A 27,365-nucleotide genomic window follows, 5' to 3' on the forward strand; every position below is an offset into this window, starting at 1 on the left:
CACAGGAGACAGACACCACAGGAGACAGACACCACAGCAGACACCACAGCAGACCGACACCACAGCAGACCGACACCACAGCAGACCGACACCACAAACTGACTCCACAAACTGACTCCACAGGAGAAGGTAGGTGAGTAGAGGGAGAAGTCAAGGAGGCAGCATCACCAGAATTAATATTATCACATAATGCAAAAGCAGACTAATATTGGAATATTCTCACAAATGTGTCCTGTTTTTCCAATACATGATACCATGAATGACCTTCCCATCAGCTGGACACATAACTTTCTCTGAGGGTGAGGGTAGAGAGAGAGCAGAGGGGTCTCGTGTGGCTCAGTTGGCAGAGCATGGCACTTACAACGCCAGGGTTGTGGGTTAGATTCCCACGAGGGACCAGCATGGAGATAAAGTACAGAAATGTAACCACTCTGGATAAGAGCATCTGCTAAATGACTGAAACAGAAAGCAGCATTCACTTTTTGAGCGACCGAATAAAATGCAACAAACTGCAATTAAAATACAGAGTAGCTTTATTTATAGAATACAGCATCAGTTTTTGCAAAAATAGTTCTATCATAGACAAAAAACTGCGACCCCAATGACACACTATTCAATATACACTGAGTGTACAAAGCATTAGGAACACCAGCTCTTTCCATGACATAGACTGACCAGGTGAATCCAGGTGAAAGCTATGATCCCTTATTGATGTCACCTGTTAAATCCCCTTCAATCAGTGTAGATGAAGAGGAGGAGACAGATTAAAGAAGGAGTTTTAAGCCTTGAGACAACTGAGACATGGATTGTTTATCTGTGCCATTCAGAGGGTGACAAAAGATTCAAGTGCGGTATGGGTGTAGGTGCCAGTCACACCGGTTTGAGAGGATTTAAAACTGTGTGAAGAATTGGAGTCAACATGGGCCAGCATCCCTGTGGAACGCTTTTGATACCTTGGAGTGTCCATGCCCCGACGAATTGAGGCTGTTCTGAGGGCTAAAGGGGGGGCAAATCAAAATTAGGCAGGTGTTCTTAATGTTTTGTACACTTGGTGTATAGTGCACTATATTTGACCAGGGCCCCATCCCAGTTTATAGTAACAGAGTCTCCAAGACATATATATTAACTAGCAGAAGTGTCCCGATGAAAACAGTAAAGACAGGACAAGATGAAACAGCATGAAAATAAAATAGGTGAGACTTGTCATAATAATAAACAGCATATTGTGTTCAGGAAGAAGGAAAAACGACCTCTTGAAACATGCGATGCATAATGTGAGGGTGTGGAAATACCATGCCGAGTTGTTTTCTCTTGATTTATTTTCAAATAAAAATGTCTTCACAGTGACTGTTCAAATAAAAATGTAAGAAACCAAACTGAAAAGGAGAACAAACAGCACACTGGGAACAGACGTCTAGTTTCGATTTACATGTGGTCAAGTTGTCAAATAATGTGAATTCAACGTGAAATTAACAAAACATTTCACGATGTCATTTGATTTAGGTTAAAAGTCGTGTGGGGAAAAAAAATACGAAATTACCTTACGTTGATGACTTTTTTCAAATCCAATCAGTTTTCTGTGTTGATAACGTCATCACATTGAGTTATTTGGTTTAAATGTGGAAACAATGTTGATTCAACCAGTATTTGTCCAGTGGGAAGAAATTGGTCATGTACTTTTATTCTCTGATCAGAATGGACAGTAATTCAGGATTACACGTAACAATGTGGAAGTGAATTAGCTAGTCCCAGATCCGTTTATATCATCTTGTGAACTCAAACAGACTGGGACCAAGGCTAGAAGTGATTGGAAAGCATAGAAAGAAAAGGCATGTTTGTTTTCAACTCTCCCTCCTACTCTGGGAATGTCGCTGTCAACTATCTATCAGTATTTATAAATGTAATGCAGGGATGGGCACCTTTGATTGGGGTGGGGGCCACAACAAATCTGAAAGCTGCAGTGGCTAGCGGGTCTGCGTACCCACATTCATACCCACACATGTAGTCAGAGCTACATTTTGTTGTTAGTGGCCCCCCTCTTGACAGTGGAGATAATCTATATAGATCTTTTTTATTGTTAATTTCCTGCAATTATACAATACAATATATAGAGAAAATGTTGTACTTTTTAAATAAGTTTGATGCAATTCTACTTCTTGCCATGTGGAGTAGAGAACATTTTGCAATTTTATAACTAATTCCATGCAATTCTACTCATTTTGCTGTGGGGCGGAGAGAAAGATTTGCAGTTTTTAAGCTAATTTCCTGCAATTCTACACATTTGGTTAATATCCATGGGCACCCTCAGTCTGTAATTTGACCATGATTACTACAAGTTTAGATAGCTGGATAGACTAATTTACAAATCTAAAAATGTAAATTGACATGGGCTAATTCAGTGACTGTCAGTGACTGACCTAAGACAAAAACTGCTGATGCAAAACCACATGTAAAAAATGCACCATGTGTATTCTACTATAAGTTGAGACCCCAACTGAGTTCACATTTTTTAAATGCGTTATTATTGATTTATTTTTCTGTTTCTGGAGATGAATGGGCCGCGGTCCCTGATCTAATGCAAATGAAGGAACATAAACATACATTTGAGTAAAGTATATATAAGTGAATGAAATGGGTTATGTCCGAAATAGCACATTACTCCCTATACTGTACAGTGCACTACTTTGGATTACAGCCTTATGGATGCTGGTCAAATGTAGTGCACTATAAAGGGAATAGGGTGCCATTTGAGATGTAGGCATGAACTATGATGCTTGAAACTTAACAAGGTTCATCATGGTCATGTCTTTGATAGGCCATTGTGGAGCGGATTTATAAAATATTTAAATGGACACGGATTTCCTGATTTATCAATAACTCAGCCATCTCTTAACTTTAAGGCCTCCCGAGTGGCGCAGCGGTTTAAGGCACTGCATAGCAGCGCTAGAGGCGTCACTACAGACCCTGGTTCGATTCCAGGCAGTATCACAACCGGCCGTGAATGGGAGTCCCATAGGGCGGCGCACAATTTGCCCAGCGTCGTCCGGGTTTAGCTGGGGTAGGCTGTCATTGTAAATACGAATTTGTTCTTAACTGAATTGCCAGGTTAAATATATATATTTTTAAATGTGCGTGTTTCTTTGTTGGTGAAATGGTGCTTTATTTATTTAAACAGCTCAGGACATCTGCTGGTATATGTAACATGCACGTAAAAATGTCATTTCCATGACTTCTTCTGTCCGTTTCTATGCAATTACACGCTTTGTTGACCACATGTCCAACTCATCAAGCATTAATCTGAAAACACCTGCATTACAATGAAAATATTTACTGCAAGACTGCAAGGTTCCTCTAACCTTCTTTGTCTGCATCAATAGGAATCATATGCCTGTTTTTCACATATATAACACATACACTACCGTTCAAAAGTTTGGGGTCACTTAGAAATGTCCTTGTTTTTGAAAGAAAAGCTCATTTAAATAACATCAAATTGATCAGAAATACAATGTAGACATGGTTAATGTTGTAACATATTCACATACACACATTGTTTGGTGTGTATTCCCCAATCACTGATGTCAAACGGATGAAATTAAGTTGTGTGAAGTAACTTTGTTTTAATACTTGTCAATGTAAAGATACCTTTTCATAGTAAAACTGGAAGAATATAAATAACCTCAAGCTTTTGAGAAATGAGTAGATGTGTCCTTGCTGAATCGCTACCAAATTGTTGTGGATTGTGGATTGTCTTCATATTATCATGCCCTTCCCCACCCAGACCCAGATTAACCAAAAAGACATGAGATCCCTCTCAAGAGTACCTCGGCAGTAAATTCAACATTCTGGTCAATTCCTATATCCTAACAAATCAACATTCCCATAATCCCCCTCTGTAATGCTTCCTTAGGGCAGTATTCTGACTTGAGATCTGCAACCTTAACTCAGATTTCCGTGCAAATTCCCCATTGACGTCAACGAATGATTTACACGCAAATCTGAGTTACTTCTGCCTTTTTCAACTCTGAATGGTTCCCCATAGTAACCAGATGGAACCTAAACACAGCAGAGAGACAGGGAGACATTTCTAAACTATACTGTAGCAATGGGGTGGTAGTTGGGTCTAGGTCTAATCAGACTTGTCCTTTTTCTTTGGTGTAACTTTACTGGCTACAGCAGACCCTACCGCCCCCACTCCCCCCGTCACCATGGAAACGCTGCCCTTGACCAATCCCACGCCGGCGGCCGGCACGCTGGTCACCACCGTCTTGGTGATGTCATAGCTCTTACAGCCCACCCAGGCCACGCCTCCCCATGTCGCTCCGACCGCCCCTTTGGTCATGTTGAAGAGACCGCCGGTCACCCTCCAGATGACCCCCGCCTCGGTCTTAGGGTGGTCCTTCTCTCCGTCTGCAGGGGGGAATGGTGGCAGAGAGAAAGAGAGAGGGAGAGGGAGAAAGAGAGGTAGATAGATATATAGATAGAGAGAGAAAGAGAGGCAGGGAAAGGGAGAGAGAGAGAAAAAGATCAAGAGAAAGACAAAGAGAGTGTAAAAAAAAACAATTTATAGATTCATCATTTGTGTCTAGGTGCCTGAAAGAAAGTTCCAGATGAAAGCTTTCCATGAGTTTTCTCAATGGTGTTTATAGCGGTAGATTAACATCCCAGTCCCTCAGAGGAACAAACAGGACCACTGACTACAATAACGCCAATCCATCATTCCCAAATGGCACTTCAGTCCCTACATAGTGGACAACTTTTGACCTGGGCCTAATTAGGCTCTGGTCAAAAGTAGTGCACTATGTAGGGAATAGGGTGCCATTTGGGATGCAAAGGGACGCTGGGAAATGTAAGATTGATGTATTGGAGTTATTGTAGTCAGTGGTCCTCCCTAAAGTACAACATCTCAATACGAAGACTAATGTCACATATCTGATATTTATATCTGCATGTAGCTTAGCGGTTAGAGAATTGGGCCAGTAACCGAAAGGTTGCTGTTTCAAATCCCCGAGCCGGCTAAGTGAAAAATCTGTCGATGTGCCCTTGAGCAAGGCACGCAACCCTAATTGCTCCTGTAAGTCGCTCTGCATAAGAGCTTCTGCTAAATGACTCAAATGTTAAATGTACCTAGGGATGGAGGAGAACGTTCTTGTCTGCTCTAAAGCCTCAGGTCTACATGACCTGGCTGATGACTCAAGAGTTCACATTATTATCTCTCATTCTGTTAGCATCTTCTATTTAAGTCACAATATAATTGCTAGGCTTTACCACCTGGTCACTAATAATAGGGACAGTTTTCCTTCACAGTGGAATACAAGCCTGTTTAAAATAAAAAGCTTATTAGTGGAAACTTCGCTCTACAGCTTGGGGGAAATAAAGGCACCTATAAAATGGGTTATGGTGTTTATGGTCTATGTATGGCGTGTGGCTGTAGTGAACCACAATGCATGTCCATGGTTGTTTTCACTGCTTACAGCTGACAGACTTTCAAAGTGAATGGCACTAAAGTGGTTGTCTGAGTCATAGGCCAAGGCTTTAAAATGTGGCATAAAATATGGACAGAAAAAGCTTTTAAAAAAAACTTTATGAGAGAGTAACAGAGAGCGAGAGAGAGAGCGAGAGAGCGAGCGAGAGGTCCTTGAACTTGTAATGGTACTCTCCAAAGTGTACCACACTAATAAATGTCTAGTGAAGTCATTATCATTCCCTGATTAATGCATTGTAATTTTTGGGTGAATCTAGTCCATTGACTGCACTGTGCAGTAAAAAGGCCTTTACGGCCACATTACCCAATCTCCCCATAGCCCAAAAATCATATACCACTCCACCCTAGCAGATAAAGTAGTCCCTGTCACATCTTTGCATGATTTGACACAGTTCTGTTTATTTCCCCCTCTCAATCCAAGCAGAACATTGAGGTGACAGTTTTGCATGTCTTCCAGCTCCATTTCCCCTCCCACCCCCTTTTGGCTTGACAAAACATGTATTAACTAATGTACTGTGGTAACTAGTGAGGGGTGAGTGGGAGAGAGACACTCAACCCAGAGTGAGCTGTTCATGTCATCCCTTTTTACACTGACAATGTCTTTATAAAAAAACCTTAAGAACCTGCTCCTCCTGCTCCTCCTCCCACCTGCTCCTCCTCCTCCCACCTGCTCCTCTTCCTCCCTCCTTAACAAATAATATTCAGTAGGCCTCCTATTCAATAGCCACCTGGAATAAGCCTACTACAATAGAATATAGGCCAAATGTTCAATAGCTTCCTATCCACATGAAGTACAGATATAATGGGCTCCTGTAAGGGGGTGCGTAATTGGCAGCAGGGAAGTCAGGTGCAGGAGAGCAAAACTGGGTGATCAACAAAGCAGTTTTATTCATAAAACCACCGGAACCAGAACAATAAACAAATGGGTACAAAACCCGTCGCGCACCAGAGAAAACGTGCACATGCACTTACAATAAACACTTCCGCACAAAGACATGGTGGGAACAGAGGGTTAAATACACAGCATGTAATAAGGGAAATTGAGACCAGGTGTGTGAGAAGACAAGACAAAACAAATGGAAAATGAAAAGTGGATTGATGATGGCTAGAAGACCGGCGACGCCGAGCGCCGCCCGAACAAGGAGAGGAACCGACTTTGGCAGAAGTCGTGACAGCTCCTGAGTGGAGCAGCGGTCTAAGACACTGCATTTCAGAGCTAGAGGCGCCACTACAGACCATGGTTCGATTCCAGGTTGTATCACAACCGGCCGGGATTGGGAGTCCCATAGGGCGGCGCACAATTGGCCCAGCGTCGTCCAGGTCAGGGTTTGGCCGGGGTAGGCCAAGAATTTGTTCTTATCTGACTTGCCCATTTAAATAAAGGTTACATTAAAAAAATGTTTTTTATATATATATATATATATAAAACCAGCTTGCGTATTAATTTGTAGGCACGACAACAAATTCTGTCTCTTTAAATATATGGGTGTCTGGATTGAAGATAAGCTATCTTTCAGAAAACATATTGATGAGTTAGTTAAGAATGAAATGGGCTTCCTTTATAGGAATAGGGCCTATTGTGAAACAGCAGAAAACAAATCCTTCAGTAAACATTCATTACGGTTATTGACTATGGTGATATTGCTTATATGAATACAGGTGCCACTGTATTGAAGCCACTGGACGCAGTTTATCATAGCACACAACGTTTTATTACGGGTGATAGGTTCTTTACTTTACGGGTGATAGGTCATTTACGAGTGATAGGTCCTTTACGGGTTATAGGCCAGTAACCGAAAGCTCACTGGTCCGAATCCCAGAGCCGGCAAGTTGGAACAATCTGCCATTCTGCCCTTAAGCAAGGCAGTTAAACCCAGAACAACAACTGCTCCCCGGGCGCCGATACTGTGGACGTGGATTAAGGCAGCCCCCTGCACCTCTCTGATAAAGAGGTTAATTGCGAAGATGAATGTCAGTTGAATGTGTTCAGTTGTGCAACTGACGAAGTATCTCCCTTCCCTACACGCATCAATTTACAATAACCTCTTAACCACTAGGCCACATGCCACCCATATAGTGTATATTGATGTGTATGTTTGATACAGGGCTCATCTATAAAAGAGACCTTGGTCTCAGTATGACTCCATGTCAAGGTAAAAATAATAATACAAAAATAAACAAATACAAGTGTGTTGGCAGGGCTGTTACCATTATGCTATTTTAGACATCTGTATCTGTGGCTGAAAGAAGCACATCCATACAGCACCTCCTACACACTGTCACCATCTTTACCACGTCAACCTGCGGCTCTGAATGGTGGTAGATCTGTAGTAGACCTGTATTCATAGCCACAGCAGAGGGTAGGTCTGCACCGCAAAGGGCCCTGGTTAAAAGTAGCACACTATATAGGAAATAGGGTGCCATTTTGGAAGTGTGCCCTAGGTCTCTTTTTTGCTGTCAACCCTCAAACAGAGGCTTCTCATGAACAATTCTGGAGGACAAGACACCAACACCAACTGTCACTAACACTCAGTACCATCTCATCCCTGAGCTGTGAGCTATAGTGTATATAGGAAGAACTGATCAAAATACACCTTATGGAACAGCGGAGACCGTGAAGAGACACACACTCAGGCACAGACACACGCATACACATGATAACACACACACACACACACACACACACGTACACATGGATTTTGCATTGCAGATACGTGGTAGTAGAGTAGCGGCCTGAGGGAAAACAAAGTGTTGTGAAAAATGTTATGAAATGTAATAAGTTAAATTGTATATAACTGCCTTAATGTTGCTGAACCCCGGGAAGTGTAACTGCTGCCTTGGCAGGAACTAATGGGGATCCATAATAAACCCAAGGAAGAGTTGCTGCTGCCTTGGCAGGAACTAATGGGGATCCATAATAAACCCCAGGAAGGGTTGCTGCTGCCTTGGCAGGAACTAATGGGGATCCATAATAAACCCCAGGAAGAGTAGCTGCTGCCTTGGCAGGAACTAATGGGGATCCATAATAAACCCAAGGAAGAGTAGCTGATGCCTTGGCAGGAACAAATGGGGATCCATAATAAACCCCAGGAAGAGTTGCTGCTGCCTTGGCAGGAACTAATGGGGATACATAATAAACCCCAGGAAGAGTTGCTGCTGCCTTGGCAGGAACTAATGGGGATCCATAATAAACCCCAAGAAGAGTTGCTGCTGCCTTGGCAGGAACAAATGGGGATCTATAATAAATACAAATACAAATAGTAGAATGTCACAACCTTACACCTCCTAAGCAACACCATAACGTGCTACATCTACAGAGTACAAGGAATTCTGTATGAATCCTCTGGAGACGTACATCATGTTGCCATCAAACACAAAACATTAACACACTGTTGTTGTCATGTCTATTAATATCTAATATGACTATGGCTCTAAACAGGGCTTCAGACAACACAAATGACACATTCTGGAACGTCTTCGTATGTACGACAAACTCCCAAAGCATTGTTGGGAACAAACTCCCAAAGCATTGTTGGGAACAAACTCCCAAAGCATTGTTGGGAACAAACTCCCAAAACATTAGCCTGATGTTGGTCTGTAGGAACACGCATCAGTGGTTTGGGACCTAAAGGTTTTAAGAAGGCAGTATTCAGATACCTTGACTTTTTCCACATTTTGTTACGTTACAGCCTTATTCTAAAATGGATTTAAAAAATGAAAAATCCTCAGCCATCTACACATAATGCCCAATAATGACAAGGCGAAAACAGGTTTTTAGAATTTTTTGGAAATGTATAAAAAAAAAAAAAGAAATACCTTATCTACATAAATATTCAGACCCTTTGCTATGAGACTCGAAGTTGAGCTCAGGTGAATCCTGTTTCCATTGATCATCCTTGAGATGTTTCTGCAACTTGATTGGAGTTCACCTGTGGTAAATTTAATTGATTGGACAAGAATTGAAAAGGCACACACCTGTCTATATAAGGTCCCACAGTTGACAGTGCATGTCAGAGCAAAAACAAAGCCACAAGGTCGAAGGAATTGTCCGTAGAGCTCAGAGACAGGATTGTGTCGAGGCACAGATCTGGGGAAGGGTACCAACAAATGTCTGCAGCATTGAAGGTCCCCAAGAACACATTGGCCTCGATAATTCTTAAATGGAAGAAGTTTGGCACCACCAAGACTCTTCCTAGAGCTGGCCCGCCGGCTAAACTGAGCGATCGGGGAGAAGGGCCTTGATCAGGGAGGTGACCAAGAACCCGACGGTGACAGCGCTCTAGAGTTCCTCTGTGGAGATGGAGAACCTTCGAGAAGGAAAACCATTTCTGCAGCACTCCACTACTCAGGCCTTTACGGTCACAGCAAATTAACATTCTTATTTCATCAACACTGTCAAGTACAAGTCTATTAAGGCTATAATAATGTAGAAACAATCGAATGATTAATGATATGTAAATGTATAAATTACATAGGGTATAGAAATCTACCTTTTGACATTCATTTAGTCTCTAAACAGCAGCCTTTCTTTGTATCCTCTGCAGTGAGCATGTGAAACACCATATACACCATGTTCTCTGCTTCTGATTGGTCCATACAAACTAATGTCACGGGCCGATAATAAACCCAGATTCTGATGGAGCCAAATAGTCCCTCACCGTCTGTGTTCTGGAACAACCTTTAAAACCATCCTTGCCTGTGTCCCAAATGATTCTCTATTCCCTATTTAATGTACTACTTTTGTCTAAGGTAGTGCACTATATAGGGAATAAGGTGCCATTTGGGATGAAACCCTTGTCTCTTCTTAGTGAGGAATCTCTCTCAAGAGGCCAGTAAATTGCAGAGGTAAGGTATGCCTGCCGTAATGCTTGCCATAAATAATAATCCCATAAAACAAAGATAATGCCTGTGTCCAAAATTGCACCGTATTCCCTATGTAGTGTGCACTGCTTTTGACCAGTGCTCTACTCAAAAGTAGCGCACTACATAGGGAATTTCCTGATATTAGGGACCAGCCAATCAACCTGTTGAGGGTATCATACCTGTATGGTAGGCTAGTTCAATTCTACCAGGGGAGGAAGCTTAAGCAGCCTGCAGGCTAATTCAGCCTCTGCTGAGTTTGAGGGGATGAGGTTACGTCCCAAATGAAACCCTATTCCCTTTAAAGTGTGCTAATATTGAAAATATATATAGAAAATAGGGTACCATTTGGGATGTGACCCAAGGAGGAAGAGAATCCAGATACTGCAGTGTGGCGACTCACTGAGTCCAGACGGTCTATTAGAGACTCACACACACACACACACACACACACACACACACACACACACACACACACACACACACACACACACACACACACACACACACACACACACACACACACACACACACACACACACACAATTAGAGAGTAGCTTTAATGTGAACTGCAGCTGGGAGCTGCTGCTTCTGCTGCCATGGCATCATCTCTCTCCTCTACTCTGTGTGTGTCTGCATGCGTCTGTGTGTTTTACAGTGGACCCTGGTGAATCAGAAACCCAGGATACCTCTCCTGTACAATATACAGATTCTCACTCAGACCATTTCTTCTCCTCCTGCATAGTAACTACCTCATAACATCTTAATGGGAATACTGATTACACAACCAAGAGCTCCACGCTGCTATAACAAACAAATACTAGGAATAGATTGTCCACCATCTATGCGTTATCCAGACAGAAAAAAGAAATGGGCAAAAGAACATTTCGATTTAGAGCAATAAAGAAATGGAATAAATTAACTGAGCAAACTAGAAACCTTTCAATATATACATTTAAACATTATTTAAAAACAATTTAAATATAGTATATAGAAATGTTGTGGGACTATAGTAGATGAAGAATCAATATTTTTTTAGATTGAGTATTTATTGGGTCATTATGCTAGTATATTATGTATGTTTGTAATAGTGTGTTTAAATGTGAAAGTGTGTTTGTATTATAAATTGTATTTGAATGTTTAAGGACTCTTGGAAGATTAGTCCAAATGGGGACTAAAAGAGGTCCTAATCCAATCAAAATCAAATCAAAATCAAATCTACCTACTGTAACATTTCTCTAGCAGATGTTTAGTGTCGTCTTGCCAACTTATGCTTTTGGATATATACCGACAGCAGATGGTATTCATCCTAGGCCTGCATTGTAGCTTAACAAGTTAAATAAAGCTAGAATCCTTAGTTACTTACATACATTTTTTGGGACTTATATACCCATTGATTGTTGATGAATATAACTTGCCTCATGAGCTTAGTTCAACAGAACCCCAAATATAAGAATATTTTACTTGTTTGTAAACAATGTCAATATAAACAATAACGGCAGAGCCTCAAAACATGATTACAACTATAATTTGGATATCGTGGAAGGTCAGTCCTCGCATCCATAGTTTATGAATTTGAAAGTGGTTGAATTTCTCCAGGCTCATCCTTCAGCTTTTTACCTAAACAGGGGTGGGGTGTCCTCTTTGTTATTGTTTCAACTAAGGATTCTAAATTTAACCAGGACTTTTCTGTGTTTATTTATTTGAGAGCTTTGTGTGAAATACGGCTAGCCTCTCTAAACCTTTAATATCCTTGTGTTTAGGAAAGTGTGACTTCACACTTGACCGGTCCATAATAAAATCATCAGATCAGCCAGAGTCCTCCACACACACACACACACACACACACACACACACACACACACACACACACACACACAGGCACGCACACACACAGGCACGCACACACACACACACACACACACACACACACACACACACACACACACACACACACACACACACACACACACACACACACACACACACACACACACACACACACAGGCACGCACACACACAGGCACGCACACACACACACACACACACACACGCACACACGCACACACAATAAAGTATTTTGGTAGATTCGATTTTTCCTATTTCTTCAACACAGATTAGTGATCAAACTATTCTGCATTGCACACAGGTTGGGAACTAGTGAATGATATCAATACCATACTGTTCTCTCAATCGATACCTCAGAGTATTTGGGACAAGGTGCAAAGAGGGGAATAAGAGCTGAACCTCTCCCTTAGATTGAATGGAGACAGGCAGGAAGGTCTCAGGGTAAAGACAAACCACAGGTCTATATAAACAAGGAGAGCAGTCGAGACTACCACCACCACCTCAGTGTCTTAGTGGAAGGAGAAAACAGGAAACAAAGATAAACAACATGCCATCTGATATAGCGTAGCCTGAAAATATTTTTGGTATTTGTTCTGGCAATTCTCACATAGAAAGCTAATTGAGAGGAAAGACATTTGATATGCTCTTTACATTTGTATCACAAACCATTTTTGAGAAAATCATGAAGGTGGCCATTTTAGGCAATATTTAGACCTATACATGCCTCCTGTAAGACCCCTGACCCGATTCAGGAAGCTGGGCATATGTCACAAGTCACGACATCACAGGAGAGAAGTTTGAACATATAGAACATGTGAACTTGCATGTGCCTTAATAACAAATTTGTATACCATCTATAAATATGAATAAAATGATTAAATTGCTAGCCTTGTTTGTTAAGCCACATGAAAAGACAGCAACCTTCCCACTAGCCATGATTGGCTGAGATGAGTGGGCTAGGCATGCCGAGAGATGAGTTCGGATTGGTCTGCCATATAAAAGGCCATATAAAAGGCTTTTGTCTATTTCAGTCTGTGTTGGTAATCCTGTCGAACGCTGATTTAAAAAAAAATTATTGTGTATTGGAGCTGCATAAGTGTTGCTCTCCACTTTCTGGGGGATTGAGTTTTGAAATCAGTGGAATTAGAGTATGATACCTAAAGAGATGGGAAAACACCTAATCCCTTATCACATCTTCAAACGAAGGGCATTTCAAATCAAGTTTATTTGTTACGTGCGCCGAATACAACAGGTGTAGGTAGACCTTACAGTGAAATGCTTACTTACAGGCTCTAACCAATAGTGCAAAAAAGGTATTAGGTGAACAATAGGTAAGTACAGAAATAAAAACAACAGTAAAAAGACAGTGAAAAATAACTGTAGCGAGACTATAAAAGTAGAGAGGTTACATACAGACACCGGTTAGTCGGGCTGATTGAGGTAGTATATACATGTAGATATGGTTAAAGTGACTATGCATATATAATGAACAGAGAGTAGTAGTAGCGATTTGAGTAGGGTAGCCATTTGATTACCTGTTCAGGAGTCTTATGGCTTGGGGGTAAAAACTGTTGATAAGCCTTTTTGTCCAAGACTTGGCACTCCGGTCCCGCTTGACTGGGGTGGCTGTGGTCTTTGACAATTTTTAGGGCCTTCCTCTGACACAGCCTGGTGTAGAGGTCCTGGATGGCAGGCTGCTTAGCCCCAGTGATGTACTGGGCAATACGCACTACGCTCTGTAGTGCCTTGCGTCGGAGGCCGAGCAATTGCCATACCAGGCAGTGATGCAACCCGTCAGGATGCTCTCGATGCTGCAGCTGTAGAACTTTTTGAGGATCTCAGGACCCATGCCAAGTCTTTATAGTTTCCTGAGGGGGAATAGGCTTTGTCGTGCCCCCTTCACGACTGTCTTGCTGTGTTTGGACCATTCAAGTTTGTTGGTGATATGGACACCCAGGAACTTGAAGCTCTCAACCTGTTCCACTACAGCCCCGTTGATGAGAATGGGGGTGTGCTCATGCTCGGTCCTCCTTTTCCTGTAGTCCACAATCATCTCCTTAGTCTTGGTTAGGTTGAGGGATAGGTTGTTATTCTGGCACCACCCGGCCAGGTCTCTGACCTCCTCCCTATAGGCTGTCTTGTTGTTGTCGGTGATCCGGCCTACCACTGTTGCGTCGTCTGCAAACTTAATGATGGTGTTGGAGTCGTGCCTGGCCATGCAGTCATGGGTGAACAGGGAGTAAAGGAGGGGAATGGGCACACTCCCCTGGGAAGCTCCAGTGTTGAGGATCAGCGTGGCAGATGTGTTGCTATCTTCCATCAGCACCTGGGGACGGCCCATCAGGAAGTCCAGCATCCAGTTGCAGAGGGAGCTGTTTAGTCCCAGGATCCTTAGCTTAGTGATGAGCTTTGAGGGTACTATGGTGTTGAACGCTGTGCTGTAGTCAATGAATAGCATTCACACATAAGTGTTCCTTTTGTCCAGGGGAGAAAGGGTAGTGTGGAGTGCAATAGAGATGGCATCATCTGTGGATCTGTTAAGGCGGTATGCAAATTGGAGTGGGTCTAGGGTTTCTGGGATAATGGCGTTGATGTGAGCCATTACCTGCCTTTCAAAGCACTTCATGGCTATGGAGGTAAGTGCTGTGTTCTTGGGCACAGGGACTATGGTGGTCTGCTTGAAACATGTTGGGATTACAGACTCAATCAGGGACATGTTGAAAATGTCAGTGAAGACACCTGCCAGTTGGTGAGCACATGCCCAGAGCACACATCCTGGTAATCCGTCTGGCCCCGCAGCCTTGTGAATGTTGACCTGTTTAAAGGTCTTACTCACGTCGGCTACGGAGAGCGTGATCACACAGTCGTCCGGAACAGCTGATGCTCTCATGCATGCCTCAGTGTTGCTTGCCTTGAAGCGAGCATAGAAGTGATTTAGCTCATCTGGTAGGCTCGTGTCACTGTGCAGCTCTCGGCTGTGCTTCCCTTTGTAGTCTGTAATAGTTTGCAAGCCCTGCCACATAAGACGAGCGTCGGAGCCGGTGTAGTATGATACAATCTTAGCCCTGTATTGACAGTTTGCCTGTTTGATGGTTCGTCGCAGGGCATAGCAGGATTTCTTATAAGCTTCAAGGTTAGAGTCCCACACCTTGAAAGTGGCAGCTCTACACTTTAGCTCAGTGCGAATGTTGCCTGTAATCCATGGCTTCTGGTTGGGGTATGTGCGTACAGTCACTATGGGGATGACGTTCTCAATGCATTTATTGACAAAGCCAGTGACTGATGTGGTGTACTCCTCAATGCCATCAGAGAATCTCAGAACATATTCCAGTCTGTGATAGCAAAACAGTCCTGTAGTTTAGCATCTGCTTCATCTGACCACTTTTTTATAGACCTAGTCACTGGTGCTTCATGCTTTAATTTTTGCTTGTAAGCAGGAATCAGGAGGATAGAGTTATGGTCAGATTTACCAAATGGAGGGCGAGGGAGAGCTTTGTACGTGTCTCTGTGTGTGGAGTACAAGTTGATCTAGAATTTGTTTCCCTCTGGTTGCACATTTAACATGTTGATAGAAATTTGGTAGAACTGATTTAAGTCTCCCTGTATTAAAGTCTCCGGCCACTAGGAGCGCCGCCTCTGGGTGAGTGGTTTCCTGTTTGCTTATTTCCTCAGCTGACTGAGTGCGGTCTTAGTACCAGCATCTGTCTGTGGTGGTAAATAAACAGCCACGAAAAGTATAGCTGAAAACTTTCTAGGCAAGTAGTGTGGCCTGCAATTTATCACAATATACTCTACTTCAGGCGAGCAAAATCTAGAGACTTCCTTAGATTTCGTGCACCAGCTTTTGTGTACAAATATGCACAGACCGCCCCCCTCGTCTTACCGGAGTGTGCTGTTCTATCTTGCCTGTGCAGCGTGTATCCTGCTAGCTGAATATCCATGTCATCATTCAGCCACGATTCCGTGAAACAGGATATTACAGTTTTTGATGTCCTGTTGGTAGGATATTCGTGATCGTACCTCGTCTAATTTATTGTCCAATGATTGCACGTTGGCGAGTAATATTGACGCCTTCTACTGATCCTTCCTCCTCTTGCAAATAACTGGGTTGTTAGCCTTGGCGGGTGTTAGGAGAATGTCCTGTGCGACCTGCTTGTTGAAGAAAAAACCTTTGTCTAATCCGAGGTGAGTGATCACTGTCCTGATATCCAGAAGCTCTTTTTTTGCCGTAAGATGGGTTGCAGAAACAGTATGTACAAAATAAGTTACAAATAACGAGAAAACCCCCCACATAATAGCAGAATTGGTTGGGTGCCCGTTAAAACTGCTGCCATTTCTTCCGGCGCCATTTTCATTTTCATTTCATTATTTATTATTATTTGTGGTATGGATCCATGACAGGGAGACGCATCCATCATGCATGGGTAAGGGTAAGATAGTCTAGCGTTAGCTAGCTACATTTTCAGATAATACACGTTTCTAATTCACCCCAGTCAAGTTTCATTTCAAGCTAAAGTGTACTGTTAGCTATCCCTACCTAACGTTAGGTGGCTGGCTTGTTGGCTAATGTGATGTGTGTGATCTTACATGTTGTTTACCCAGCTAGGTTAATTGTTTACCTAGGTAGCTAGCTACATGTCTGAAGCTAAAGTATACAACACCTGTTGAATATGGCTGGTGTCAGTAAACTTCGGCAAAAAATTATGAAATTGTTGCCAGCAGAGCTGGTTAGGCTGTTTTCATGTTATCCAGAGGTAAAGTGTCAAGTGTGCGCTCTGAATGCAAGGAGATGGGTGGGGCTAAAGCTTAAGAGGGGGTAAAATGATGCTGAATGGGTGTAGACAAAGAAGAGCTCGCTCACCGAAACACTAAAATGGCATTTTCTCAAAACTGGGTTTACAAGTTGATCAACTTTCAAAGCAGAATTACTTTCCCATTGTTTCCTCAAATGCAGTGTATGATCTACCATTTTGTAGCAATGACTCTCTACTTTTATCCAATGTAGAAAAACACAATTTAAATGTTGCTACATGAGACAGAATCCAGGTGGTGAGTCACCTATGATCCGTGAAGGTGCATGACACAGACAACATCTTGGTGTCATTGTTCTCTCAAACATGGAGAACGTCTAGATTCTGAAAACAAAAATTACATTCATTTCTTCAACATCAAAATTACTAATGAACTTTGGATTTTGTTCATTTTTAAACATATTGTTTTAAACAATATACTCTACAAGTAGGCCTACATCACATTTCCAGAGTGGGTGCTCTTCTACTTTTTAAGTACCAGCACCACCAACAAAGTGACTGGGAAAATGGATTTAAAGGGAACTCCCTCTGTTGGTGATTTGCTGAATGTGGAATCCTAAAGGAGTGATGTGATTAGTTAATGACCTGTAATGTCATTTTCTATGTATAAAATGGGTAATGTCTTCAAAATTAGCAGAAAACCCACTGAATATATTCTTCCAAACAATATGTTTTTGGAACATTGAAAAGGGTCGTTTTTAGGTATTCATATTAAAAGTTTTGATATTTAATCAATTAATGGGCAATATTTTAGAGCACACTATACGGAGTACAATGACACCAAAATGCTGTCTGTATCATGTGTTGTTCATGGATCATAGGGTCTTACAAAAGGCATATATACATGTAGGTCTAAAAAGGGCCTAAAATGAGCACTTTCATCAAAAAAAAACATGTCTGATAAAAATTCAAAAAGCATTGAAGTTTCTATGAGAGAATTGACAGAATAATCTGAGATCCCAAAAATATTTTTGGGCCTTGGTGTGGAATCGCCCGTTATTGTTCACACCTTGGAAATAGTTGGTAAGTATACACCAAACACAATCATTTAGATAGCCAACAGGTATCCAGATTGAATGCTTTGTAAGATAAGATGTTGTGGAAAAAATGATTACTTTTATTTAACTATTGACCTCATCTAAAGACAATGGTGGCAAAATGTGACAATAAATAACCCTGTTATTTACATCTCAGACAGAGTTTGATTCACAGGGTCTGGGCATTTTACACCCTCAAATTACACATTTGGTCACACATTGTAGACTGATTTCACACTGTTCCTCAACTACCTGAAAATAAAATGTCTGTTTAGCGACTGTTTTTGACACCATGCAGCCTCCTCCACGTCACCCCACATTAGAGTAAGAAAATACTTCACCCTAACAGCCCGTCTCTCGCTTCTGTCTCAGTGCTTCCTAACTAGTGTTGTCTCCAGGAAGACAAGGCAAGGCGATGCTGAGCTCAGCAGTGCTGTTAACTGAGGTGATGATGACTCAAGTCTCAGTCAACTCAAACCTCCTCCACAGCACAGCACACATATCTGCAATGCAATTAAAAGATAGCCGTACGTACCTAGACCTGACGACTGGTTATTATGTCTTTGTCACTCAATTAACACATTAAGTCTGCATCCTATGGGCCCTGGTCAAAAGTAGTGCACTTCAAAGTGAATAGGGAGCCATATGAGAAGCAGTCTAAAACATTAAAACCGACCTTTGACCTTCTTACAGTGGTCTCAAATAGGACACTGAATCATCTCGACTCAGATGTTCGCAGCAAGGCCAGATCCTGTACTTCTGATACTGGCGGTGTTTATATCGGATTGCATTCATTATTTATACTTCTGTCAAATTTGACTTGCTACATGCACACTCAGTATTATAAAAACAAACTCTCGTCATAGGCTGAGCAATAGGTTTGAGGTCGTACGCTCCTTACGTAAGATAGTGAAATACAGACCTCTCCCAGCTACCTAGCACTAAGACATTATACACAAGTCACATAGCCTTCATACAAGTACACGTACAGTTAGTCATGCAAACACACACGGATGAACAAACACATACCCCCCAACACATACACAGGTCCATAAGTCAACTGCAATATCTACAGGCAGAGGCTCTTCAACTAGCTTGGCTGACAGGCGGTGTCCGTGCCTACACTGCCAACACATGAACATGGTCCCTACAGACTGCTGGGCCAGTAAAGGCCAGTCAGTTCTAAGGATAACCAGAGCAGGGTGATGGAGACATGTACAAACATCAGGCAAACAAATCATGTCTCAGCTTTGTATTTTCCCTCATGACTCTGCATACGACCCATTGACTAATGCTGATTATCCTCCCACGCATTCCTCTCCTCAAGGGTGCATAACTCAACCTAACTCCCAACAACACAACCTTCCCTAGAATAATATCACTATGATCTACACAGCTTCTGGCTATATATGACCTGACCACCCTTTCCCTCCCACCTGTCAGACTGTCTGTTATCATATGTTCCTTCTAGGAATTTGTCATTACACTGTTAGTTGCTGTTGTTGGTTAGAAGTAAGTGTCTAAGAGTTCTGTTGAACAATTAGCAGGCTATAGCAGTGGGGAAACCAGGCAGGCAGCTAAACAATAGATCAGTCTGTCACAAAATGGAGTGCCTGTGCTCAATTACAGTTAGACTGTAAACTCTCCTTCCAGACCCATATCAAACATCTCCAATCCAAAGTTAAATCTAGAATTGGCTTCCTATTTCGCAACAAAGCATCCTTCACTCATGCTGCCAAACATACCCTTGTAAAACTGACCATCCTACCAATCCTCGACTTTGGCGATGTCATTTACAAAATAGCCTCAAATACCCTACTCAACAAATTGGATGCAGTCTATCACAGTGCAATCCGTTTTATCACCAAAGCCCCATATACTACCCACCATTGCGACCTGTACGCTCTCGTTGGCTGGCCCTCGCTTCATACTCGTCGCCAAACCCACTGGCTCCATGTCATCTACAAGACCCTGCTAGGTAAAGTCCCCCCTTATCTCAGCTCGCTGGTCACCATAGCATCTCCCACCTGTAGCACACGCTCCAGCAGGTATATCTCTCTAGTCACCCCCAAGACCAATTCTTTCTTTGGCCGCCTCTCCTTCCAGTTCTCTGCTGCCAATGACTGGAACGAACTACAAAAATCTCTGAAACTGGAAACACTTATCTCCCTCACTAGCTTTAAGCACCAACTGTCAGAGCAGCTCACAGATTACTGCACCTGTACATAGCCCACCTATAATTTAGCCCAAACAACTACCTCTTTCCCAACTGTATTTAATTTGTATTTATTTATTTATTTTGCTCCTTTGCACCCCATTATTTTTTTATTTCTACTTTGCACATTCTTCCATTGCAAAACTACCATTCCAGTATTTTACTTGCTATATTGTATTTACTTTGCCATCATGGCCTTTTTTTTTTGCCTTTACCTCCCTTCTCACCTCATTTGCTCACATTGTATATAGACTTGTTTATACTGCATTATTGACTGTATGTTTGTTTTTACTCCATGTGTAACTCTGTGTCGTTTTATCTGTCGAACTGCTTTGCTTTATCTTGGCCAGGTCGCAATTGTAAATGAGAACTTGTTCTCAACTTGCCTACCTGGTTAAATAAAGGTTAAATAAATAAATAAATAAATGGTCAATTAGCTCACGAATATATATATGTGTGTGTGTGTGTGTGTGTGTGTGTGTGTGTGTGTGTGTGTGTGTGTGTGTGTGTGTGTGTGTGTGTGTGTGTGTGTGTGTGTCAGGCATCTGAATCAGTATTGGTCTTGTGGGTTGTTGATTTCATGCAGCACCTTATTTCTTCAAATATCACGCCGACCAACACTTCATCGCCCCGTTACCAGGCAACTACCACTTGTGTCAAAAAACAACAACAAAACATCACTCGTTCCATCGCTGAATTTCCATTCATTTTTCAGAAGATGCTAGACTTAAAATGATACTGTCTGTGTTATTTCCCTCTTATTCAAGTCTGAAAGTCGGAATTATTTTTTCTCTCCAGCCAAAACCTCAAAGAAACCTTCCGTTTGTCATCCTGTGAGGAAAACGCAAAGTAATAATACTTTCGCTCCTCTCTCCATTTCCTCTCACCCTCTTCTGGGAAAATAGCTCTTTGTACTTTCCAACAAGAGTGCTAAAGATCAATCCAATTCCACAGTCATGAATAAAATGTCACTTTGTCTTTTGATACAGAACTATGACATTTCAAGGGTCTGCCAAAAAGGTTAAATTAAGATATTCCTCTTTCTAGGGACCAGGAGGGAGGGGGGGGGGGGGGGGGTACTTCCAATGAGTGTAAGTAGTTCTCAGCCACTGATACTAAGAGCGTAATAGTTATTTTCTCATTTCAGCATGTTTCTATTACAAATTTCTATGCACCTTAGCAGCCTGGTCAATTGTACTGTTGTGGTGTGTGTGTGTGTGTGTGTGTGTGTGTGTGTGTGTGTGTGTGTGTGTGTTGTGTGTGTGGTGTGTGTGTGTGTGTGGTGTGTGTGTGTGTGTGTGGAAACAACATGTAACCTAATGGCTGGGGAAAGCCTGAATGAGAAACTACACAACATAGTAAACTGTGTTAAAAGTATTTAGTCTAACTATTTTCACCCAGAAAAAGATCCCATATCATCGGTCCCCAAAGTAAAATTCAGAAAAATTATTTATAACTTTGTCCTGGTCCCCCGACCATCCGCTCAAGAAAAAAATCTCCCCGCGGCTGAATGTAATTGGAATAGAGAATAGGGTGATATTTGAGACACAAACTCGCCTGAACAGAGTAAATTACCATATATAGGCATAATTTACTTTCATCATTACATCCAATAGTGTCTTCTCTCTCTCTGACCTGATGGAATATATCATCATCTATCGCTGCCAGATGCAGCAGCAGCTCTGACTCTGGGGTATATCATCAGAACATCTCTGACCTTGGGATATATCATCAGAACATCTCTGACCTTGGGATATATCAGCTCTGACTCTGGGGTATATCATCAGAACATCTCTGACCTTGGGATATATCATCAGAACATCTCTGATCTTGGGATATATCATCAGAACATCTCTGACCTTGGGATATATCAGCTCTGACTCTGGGATGTATCATCCTCTCTGACTCTGGGATGTATCATCCTCTCTGACTCTGGGATGTATCATCCTCTCTGACTCTGGGGTGTATCATCCTCTCTGACTCTGGGGTGTATCATCCTCTCTGACTCTGGGGTGTATCATCCTCTCTGACTCTGGGGTGTATCATCCTCTCTGACTCTGGGGTGTATCATCCTCTCTGACTCTGGGGTGTATCATCCTCTCTGACTCTGGGGTATATCATCCTCTCTGACTCTGGGGTATATCATCCTCTCTGACTCTGGGGTATATCATCCTCTCTGACTCTGGGGTATATCATCCTCTCTGACTCTGGGGTATATCATCCTCTCTGACTCTGGGGTATATCATCCTCTCTGACTCTGGGGTATATCATCCTCTCTGACTCTGGGGTATATCATCCTCTCTGACTCTGGGGTATATCATCCTCTCTGACTCTGGGGTATATCATCCTCTCTGACTCTGGGGTATATCATCCTCTCTGACTCTGGGGTATATCATCCTCTCTGACTCTGGGGTATATCATCCTCTCTGACTCTGGGGTATATCATCCTCTCTGACTCTGGGGTATATCATCCTCTCTGACTCTGGGGTATATCATCCTCTCTGACTCTGGGGTATATCATCCTCTCTGACTCTGGGGTATATCATCCTCTCTGACTCTGGGGTATATCATCCTCTCTGACTCTGGGGTATATCATCCTCTCTGACTCTGGGGTATATCATCCTCTCTGACTCTGGGGTATATCATCCTCTCTGACTCTGGGGTATATCATCCTCTCTGACTCTGGGGTATATCATCCTCTCTGACTCTGGGGTATATCATCTCTGACTCTGGGGTATATCATCTCTGACTCTGGGGTATATCATCAGCAGAACTGCATACTCAAACAAAAATGATCCTAATGGGGGAAAAATATGAATTAAAAAAGTTTCAGAAAGAGGAGAGAAGAGAGGAATAAACCATTGTGCTCGTATAGAAGGCGTGGGTCATGCTGAAACCAAACGTGGTGGGAATGAAAACTAGCCTACACTGAGATAATATAATACAGTGTAGTACAAGGCTTGTTCAGCAGTAGGACAATAGGAACCATGTCCCTGATGATGAATGGTTGTAAGCTCCTGTAAAGAAAAATAACTATAATGCTTCTAAAAACAGCTTGACGAACAATTAACAGATTCCAAGTCAGATAATAGACATAAAACATGTCCCGTCCCAAGCACTCAACGTTTAGTAGAGGCTGAGAAGGCAGCAAGGATTCAGTTTGCTGGAGAAAATACTTCTACATATACAGTGGGGCAAAAAAGTATTTAGTCAGCCACCAATTGTGCAAATTATCCCACTTAAAAAGATGAGAGAGGCCTGTGACAGACAAAATGAGAAAGAAAATCCAGAAAATCACATTGTAGGATTTTTAATGAATTTATTTGCAAAATATGGTGGAAAATAAGTGTTTGGTCAATAACAAAAGTTTATCTCAATACTTTGTTATATACCCTTTGTTGGCAATGACAGATGTCAAACGTTTTCTGTAAGTCTTCACAAGGTTTTCACACACTGTTGCTGGTATTTTGGCCCATTCCTCCATGCAGATCTCCTCTAGAGCAGTGATGTTTTGGGGCTGTTACTGGGCAACACGGACTTTCAACTCCCTCCAAAGATTTTCTATGGGGTTGAGATCTGGAGACTGTTTAGGCCACTCCAGGACCTTGAAATGCTTCTTACGAAGCCACTCGTCATGCTGAAAGACCCAGCCACGTTTCATCTTCACTCAAAATCTCACAATACATGGCCCCATTCATTCTTTCCTTTACACGGATCAGTCGTCCTGGTCCCTTTGCAGAAAAACAGCCCCAAAGCATGATGTTTCCACCCCCATGCTTCACAGTAGGTATGGTGTTCTTTGGATGCAACTCAGCATTCTTTGTCCTCCAAACACGACGAGTTGAGTTTTTACCAAAAAGTTCTATTTTGGTTTCATCTGACCATATGACATTCTCCCAATCTTCTTCTGGATCATCCAAATGCTCTCTAGCAAACTTCAGACGGGTCTGGACATGTACTGGCTTAAGCAGGGGGACATGTCTGGCACTGCAGGATTTGAGTCCCTGGCGGCGTAGTGTGTTACTGATGGTAGGCTTTGTTACTTTGGTCCCAGCTCTCTGCAGGTCATTCACTAGGTCCCCCCGTGTGGTTCTGGGATTTTTGCTCACCGTTCTGGTGATCATTTTGACCCCACAGGGTGAGATCTTGCGTGGAGCCCCAGATCAAGGGAGATTATCAGTGGTCTTGTATATCTTCCATGTCCTAATAATTGCTCCCACAGTTGATTTCTTCAAACCAAGCTGCTTACCTATTGCAGATTCAGTCTTCCCAGCCTGGTGCAGGTCTACAATTGTGTTTCTGGTGTCCTTTGACAGCTCTTTGGTCTTGGCCATAGTGGAGTTTGAAGTGTGACTGTTTGAGGTTGTGGAAGGGTGTCTTTTATACTGATAACAAGTTCAAACAGGTGCCATTAATACAGGTAACGAGTGGAGGACAGAGAAGCCTCTTAAAGAAGAAGTTACAGGTCTGTGAGAGCCAGAAATCTTGCTTGTTTGTAGGTGACCAAATACTTATTTCCCAAAAATAAAAATTACAGGCCTCTCTCATCTTTTTAAGTGGGAGAACTTGCACAATTGGTGGCTGACTAAATACTTTTTTGCCCCACTGTAAACCTAGCCCAGCTACACTGCTCAACAAAAAACTATTCTCACCATTGGGCCTGGTAAAAGACCCGAGGAAATGTATGATAATAATAGACCCATAGAACCACTATACAATACAACATATATCAGGCCAGGTTTGTACAGCACAGAAGCTTTTCAAGAAAAGAATACATGATTTCCTTGATATGAAATAGCATGGTTGGTAAACAAAACTAGTATTGTCCTATAAGCAATTCCTATGCCTCCTGTCCACTACTCTGTCCGACACATAACAAGAAAGACATATTACAGACAAAATCTTTACAATTTACATACATTTAAAACAGTAACATGTAGTGGAATAATTGTCCTATTATTGCATGGCTGAAAACACAAGTGAGTGGTGTGAAACTATAATAAGCCATTTCCATGCTTCCTGTCAACTACTCTGTTGAGTGGTCTGAAACTACAATCTAGCCTATAGTCATGAATCTTGTCCTTGAGGCAAAGCGATTTCCACTAGATGGGCCGGCTGCAAAAACACAAACAAACAAAAATATATCACACACACACACACACACTACCGGTCAAACGTTTTAAAAAACCTACTCATTCCAGCGTTTTCTTTATGTTTGACTATTTTCTAATAATCATGAAGACATCAAAACACATATGGAATCATTTAGTAAACAAATCTAAATATATTTTATATTTGAGATTCTTGAAATAGCCACCCTTTGCCTTGAATATATGCTTTTGGGTCTTAATTTAAGGTTAGGGTTAGGAATTAGGGTCAGCAGTGTGGTTTAGGTTAGGGTTAGGAATTAGGGTCAGCAGTGTGGTTTAGGTTAGGGTTAGGAATTAGGGTCAGCAGTGTGGTTTAGGTTAGGGTTAGGAATTAGGGTCAGCAGTGTGGTTTAGGTTAGGGTTAGGAATTAAAGTCGGCAGTGTGGTTTAGGTTAAAGTTTGGAATTAGGGTCAGCAGTGTGGTTTAGGTTAGGGTTAAGATTATGGTTAAGCATTAAGGTTAGGGTTAAGATTATGGTTAAGCATTAAGGTTAGGGTTAAGGTTAGGGTTGAGATTATGGTTAAGCATTAAGGTTAGGGTTAAGATTATGGTTAAGCATTAAGGTTAGGGTTAAGGTTATGGTTGAGCATTAAGGTTAGGGTTAAGGTTATGGTTGAGATTATGGTTAAGCATTAAGGTTAGGGTTAAGATTATGGTTAAGCATTAAGGTTACGGCTAAGGTTAGGGTTAGGAATTAGAGTCAGCAGTGTGGTTTAGGTTAGGGTTAAGATTATGGTTAAGCATTAAGGTTACGGCTAAGGTTAGGGTTAAGATTATGGTTAAGCATTAAGGTTAGGGTTAAGGTTAGGGTTGAGATTATGGTTAAGCATTAAGGTTAGGGTTAAGATTATGGTTAAGCATTAAGGTTAGGGTTAAGGTTAGGGTTGAGATTATGGTTAAGCATTAAGGTTAGGGTTAAGATTATGGTTAAGCATTAAGGTTAGGGTTAAGATTATGGTTAAGCATTAAGGTTAGGGTTAAGGTTATGGTTGAGCATTAAGGTTAGGGTTAAGGTTAGGGTTGAGATTATGGTTAAGCATTAAGGTTAGGGTTAAGATTATGGTTAAGCATTAAGGTTAGGGTTAAGGTTATGGTTGAGCATTAAGGTTAGGGTTAAGGTTATGGTTGAGCATTAAGGTTAGGGTTAAGGTTATGGTTAAGCATTAAGGTTAGGGTTAAGGTTATGGTTAAGCATTAAGGTTAGGGTTAAGGTTAGGGTTAAGCATTAAGGTTAGGGTTAAGGTTATGGTTAAGCATTAAGGTTAGGGTTAAGGTTATGGTTGAGCATTAAGGTTAGGGTTAAGGTTATGGTTGAGCATTAAGGTTAGGGTTAAGGTTATGGTTGAGCATTAAGGTTAGGGTTAAGGTTATGGTTAAGCATTAAGGTTAGGGTTAAGGTTAGGGTTAAGCATTAAGGTTAGGGTTAAGGTTATGGTTGAGCATTAAGGTTAGGGTTAAGGTTATGGTTGAGCATTAAGGTTAGGGTTAAGGTTATGGTTGAGCATTAAGGTTAGGGTTAAGGTCATGGTTGAGCATTAAGGTTAGGGTTAAGGTTATGGTTGAGCATTAAGGTTAGGGTTAAGGTTATGGTTGAGCATTAAGGTTAGGGTTAAGGTTATGGTTGAGCATTATGGTTGAGCATTAAGGTTAGGGTTAAGGTTATGGTTGAGCATTAAGGTTAGGGTTAAGGTTATGGTTGAGCATTAAGGTTAGGGTTAAGGTTATGGTTGAGCATTAAGGTTAGGGTTAAGGTTAGGGTTATGGTTATGGTTGAGCATTAAGGTTAGGGTTAAGGTTATGGTTGAGCATTAAGGTTAGGGTTAAGGTTATGGTTGAGCATTAAGGTTAGGGTTAAGGTTATGGTTGAGCATTAAGGTTAGGGTTAAGGTTATGGTTGAGCATTAAGGTTAGGGTTAAGGTTATGGTTGAGCATTAAGGTTAGGGTTAAGGTTATGGTTGAG

General features: G+C 41.8%; 1 protein-coding gene across 1 annotated transcript in view; it reads right to left on the minus strand.

Moving 5' to 3' along the window:
* Positions 1 to 515: 515 nt before the first annotated feature.
* Positions 516 to 27,365, minus strand: part of LOC109867773 (transmembrane protein 263) — a 44,311-nt gene continuing 17,461 nt past the window's right edge. The window contains exon 3 of the mRNA XM_020457054.2: positions 516 to 4,407. Within this exon, the coding sequence (XP_020312643.1) occupies positions 4,127 to 4,407 (281 nt within the window). The 3' untranslated portion in view covers positions 516 to 4,126. The remainder of the gene's footprint in view (positions 4,408 to 27,365) is intronic.

Source organism: Oncorhynchus kisutch, linkage group LG22, assembly GCF_002021735.2.
Source record: "Oncorhynchus kisutch isolate 150728-3 linkage group LG22, Okis_V2, whole genome shotgun sequence".
In the NCBI taxonomy this organism is placed as follows: Eukaryota; Metazoa; Chordata; class Actinopteri; order Salmoniformes; family Salmonidae; genus Oncorhynchus; species Oncorhynchus kisutch.